This window comes from Mycetomoellerius zeteki, unplaced genomic scaffold (genome assembly GCF_001594055.1).
Source record: "Mycetomoellerius zeteki isolate Tzet28-1 unplaced genomic scaffold, Tzet1.0 scaffold221, whole genome shotgun sequence".
Lineage (NCBI taxonomy): Eukaryota > Metazoa > Arthropoda > Insecta > Hymenoptera > Formicidae > Mycetomoellerius > Mycetomoellerius zeteki.
This window is the reverse complement of record NW_017257184.1, coordinates 1,743,859-1,748,188: the sequence shown is the minus strand read 5'-3', so window position 1 is coordinate 1,748,188 and position 4,330 is coordinate 1,743,859. Positions and strand designations below refer to the sequence as shown.

The 4,330-nt window shown below is 35.7% G+C and overlaps 1 protein-coding gene across 1 annotated transcript; it reads left to right on the top strand.

Moving 5' to 3' along the window:
- Positions 1 to 2,784, top strand: Apf (purine phosphoribosyltransferase family protein Apf). Its single transcript, XM_018448345.1, has 2 exons — positions 1 to 259; positions 2,401 to 2,784. Exons 1-2 carry the CDS (start codon positions 145 to 147, stop codon positions 2,715 to 2,717), a joined length of 432 nt encoding a protein of 143 aa, XP_018303847.1. The 5' UTR covers positions 1 to 144; the 3' UTR covers positions 2,718 to 2,784.
- The last annotated feature ends 1,546 nt before the right edge of the window (positions 2,785 to 4,330 follow it).

Genomic DNA, 4,330 nt, shown 5'->3' with positions numbered 1-4,330 from the left:
AAATCGCTATTCCGAAACTTTGCTTTATTCCGATTGGTCGAATCGATTTCCAGCATGCAATTTCTAACACTAGTTTGATACTGGTATTACGGGCTTCAGTAACGTCGGTGTCTTGTTCGAGTGATTTCACAGCTGTTGAGCATCATGACGTTGCAACAACGCGCTTGCGGTCTTGTGATTTTTCGCCGATTTCAAGGTACTATTCAATACCTGCTAATGCAAACATCGTACGGAGAACATCACTGGACGCCGCCTAAAGGTTAGTATGTTTTTACATCGCACCAGCTGAACGTTATTTTTAATAACTTATTAGGCTCACACAAGCAGAACAGCAAGTCATTATAACATCGAAATGATATCATTTTGACGTTATTGTGACTTACTGTTCTATTTTTTTTCTCTTTTTTCTCTTTTTTTAAAGCAAACCAAGATTAAAATTAATCTTAGTTTGCTTTACTGTTTATGTTTTTCTAATTCATAGAAAAAGAGAGAGTAAATTTAATCGCGATTAAAGTTAATCTTACGCGACAACCTTAGCCTTAGCGAGCAAACGGATTAAGGTTTCGTTCACATCGCGCGATTAAGATTTACGGGAACGTGTGATTAGAGATTTCGGTCACTCGCACTACACTGTATTAATATACATTAAAGGCTATTCTATATAAAGTATTTAAATGCAATGGCACAACACATTCAATTTTCATACTAAAATCATACATGTATATATTCTGTTATACACGTGACAATGGTTGCGCTTAACTAAGATTGTGTTCCAAATTTACTGCCAGTGCTGAAAATGCTACAGTTTACGTTACGTGCACTATTTCAGTACAGACAGTCAATTTTGTAACATAGCCAGACTCAACAGTTGAATAAGCGCTCGTTACTAAGACACTAGATATGTAGGCTGCGTTCCATTTAACGCTCACAACGCTCGTGGAATCATTTCATCCTTGTCGTTTATCAAATGTTAAATAAGGACAAACGATGCTCGCGAGCGTTAAGTGGAACGCAGCCGTAGGTATTCCTATTCGCCATTTTGGTTCTACTTGATTGTCATAGTACGATTAGTGACAAGGATAAATGTTAATTAAGAGCCTGCTCACCTCAAATTTTGATAAAATTAAAAATACATTGAATCGATACATTTTCGTGTAAAAATAAAGATTTGACAAGAAAAAGGTGTCGCTCTGCTCCGCAAACGGAGATATTAATCCTTAAAGTGGACAACTATTCGAGTTGGAAAATCAGTACAACAGTAGTTCACTATGCCTTAAAAACATAAATTCTCTGCTAAAGTAGTGAATTTGTATGTTAAAAGCAGTAAATTTGTGTTTTTAACGCAGTGAACCACTGCTGTGACAGATTTTCTAATCTGAATAGTCGTCCACTTTAAGGATTAATATCTCGTTTCGCAGGACAGAGTGACACTTTTTTCTTGTCAAATCTTTATTTTTACGCGAAAATGCATCGATTCAGTGTATTTTTATCAAAGTTCGGGCTCTTCTTAACATCTATTTGTCACTAATCATACTGTAACCTATCAATCAAGTGGAACCAAGATGGCGGATGAGAATACCTAGTGCCTTAAGTCCAAGACACAATGCGAGGGAATAGCGATAGCGATAGGAATAACATAGTTTCAACCTATCAGAAATTGTGTATTCCGGTGTATCCGATTTCTGATAGATTGAAATCGTGTTATTCCTATCGCTATCGCTATTCCCTCGCATTGTGTCTTGGGCTTTACTCGCTACTATTGATGTATTCTTCTAGATCTAGGCTCGTATTCATAGTAAGGTCTTATATTTAAGACTTCCTTAAATTTATCTTCAGATGCTCTACGAATTATTTCATTGACTACTGAGCATCTAAAGATAAATTTAAGGAAGTCTTAAGTATAAGATCTGACTATGAATATGGGCACTAAAATTGATGATCTAAAAGAATACACCAATAACAGCGAGTGCTCACTCAACTATTGAGTCCATTGAATGCCTAATATCATTATTGAATGTTTAATTTTGTGGCTGTAGTAAAATAAAAATTATGTAAACACAATATATTGCGATACTTAATTCACGTCATTTTATAAAAATGAGGTTTTTGAGCGTCACATGAAAAAAAGCCTAGATGGCCGCTCTCAGATTTTTCTCTGGTGTAACGTAAGTGACTGAATTCGCTATATCGAAGTTTTTTTTTTAAATTCTAATATTATTGACAAAAGAAAAATGAAAAATTTGTAAACATTTTTATATTTTTTTTATTGCTGTGAATTTAAATCTGATAAAATATAACAAAAAATTAATAATCACTTTTTTCTAATTAAAAAAAATTCCTTCCTGTAAAAGAGATTACTCGATCGGCTTGATGGTCACTCGATGTTGCTCGTTGTCTTAGGTCACGTTGATCCGGATGAATCCGACATGGAGACGGCATTGCGCGAGACTCAAGAAGAGGCTGGATTTGTACCAAATGATTTGAAAATTTTCGAGGACGCGAGGCACGAAATGACGTATAGAGTGAAGGGAAAGCCGAAAATCGTTATCTATTGGTTGGCGGAGCTGCTCAATCCGGACAGGCCTGTGAGATTGTCGAATGAACATCAGGCGTTCGACTGGCTCCCGCTGCGCGAGGCGTGTGATCGCGCAAAATACGACGAGATGCGGAAAGCACTCAATGAGTTTGATAATTATGTATCGCGAAATCTTTCGTAGGTTTTGTTCCGGAGACATTTTTATCTTACGCTTGTTTCTACCAATATAGATTAGGGGTGCGGTCCACTTGGCGCTATAAATGCTTCGAAGCATTTGTAGCATCAAGTGAACCGTAGCCTAAATTAATTAATCTTAATTGGTTTAACTTACTTTTTATCTTTTCTTTAATTCAAAGAATTAGAAATAAAAAGGATAAAGAATTAATTAAACTGGGATTAAAGTTAATCTACATTGGTACAAATGGACATTATCCGTTATTTCTAAAATAGCAAATTCTCGATTGGACTCACTCAGTGCGTACTGACATGTTTACACCATTCATACACGAACTGACGTAAAGATGTATTTAATATAAATATAGAACAAAGTCAAAACGGTGAAATCCTAAATAATGACTACGTTGAATAGAATACAACAGTTTTACAACCGTTTTATGACTGCTGAGATAGGATCATTTCTCTAGATCTAAAAGTATAATCCAATCAGCGCGAAGAAAACTTCCAACAATTGCATAATAAACGTTCTCCTGAATGCAGCCATTGTATAAATATAGACCAATCAGATGCAAGAGCTCACTAAGCGCTCAGTGAGCGATCGTGCTTCTGGATGCACCTATTATTGCTTGGTTTATGCTTCGGTCTTAATCCTAAAATCTTAAAATTCAGCCAATAGGGCTACCAGTCTTAATTGGTCCTAACGGAAATCTGTATTCCATTGGCTGAATTTTAGGATTTTAGGGTTAAAACCGAAGCATAAACCAGGCATATGTTATGGTTCTGTTAAGTAAAATATATAATATGCACGTTATAATTCGAAATATTTGTATTTTATTTTTACACTCAGATTAAATCAGTGTACCTTTAATATGCCCCAGTGCGCATTAGTACATCCAATCGAATTCGTCATAATAATGTAAATTCGTAATTACGTTCCATAAAAACAAACCTTTCGATTTGAAATTATAAATATGGCGTTGCCACATATCGTATAGTAGGTTTGTTCGGTCAAGAGTCTGGTCTGTTTTTTTTTCGCACATTGCTTGATTCTTTAAAAAGTTCAATTATTTTACACTTAAAATAAGATAAATATATATTTATCGGATGTGTTGAAGAGAGAGGATACGAATGGTGCAAAAAGTGCAAGAAGATTGAGATTGAAGATTGAAAAATTCAAATTTGATCAATCGAAACGAAAGGAGCTAAAATTTCTTTGTCCTTATTGGTCAAATTTCAATCTTCAACCTCAATCTTCAATGCGTAGTCTGATTCCGGCCTTACTGCCTATAAGAGCCATGGCACACAAAAAAAACTTAAGCAGTAAAATGTAAGCAGTAAGCGAATTGATCAATCACAGTAGAGTCCATAAGGCCATAACATAAGCAGTAGCAAATCCAACATGTTGATTTCCTTACTGCTTACGTCTTACTGCCTTAAGTTTTTTGTGTGCCAGGGTCCTTAATGCGTGGTCTACAATGGGCAGTAGCAGTAGTGGATTAAGAAGTAGGCGTAGAAATCGATCAATCATGGTTGATTATTCTCCTCACATTCGATTATGATTGGTTGATTTCTACGCCAACTTCTTAATCCACTACTGCTACTGCCCATTGTAGACCA

What these genes read in the sequence shown, in the direction of transcription:
- Apf (XM_018448345.1), top strand. Translation starts at nt 145, where the DNA reads ATGACGTTGCAACAACGCGCTTGCGGTCTTGTGATTTTTCGCCGATTT. An exon ending in TCACTGGACGCCGCCTAAAG is followed by an intron (nt 260 to 2,400) that starts GTTAGTATGTTT and finishes TCGTTGTCTTAG; the next exon opens with GTCACGTTGATCCGGATGAA.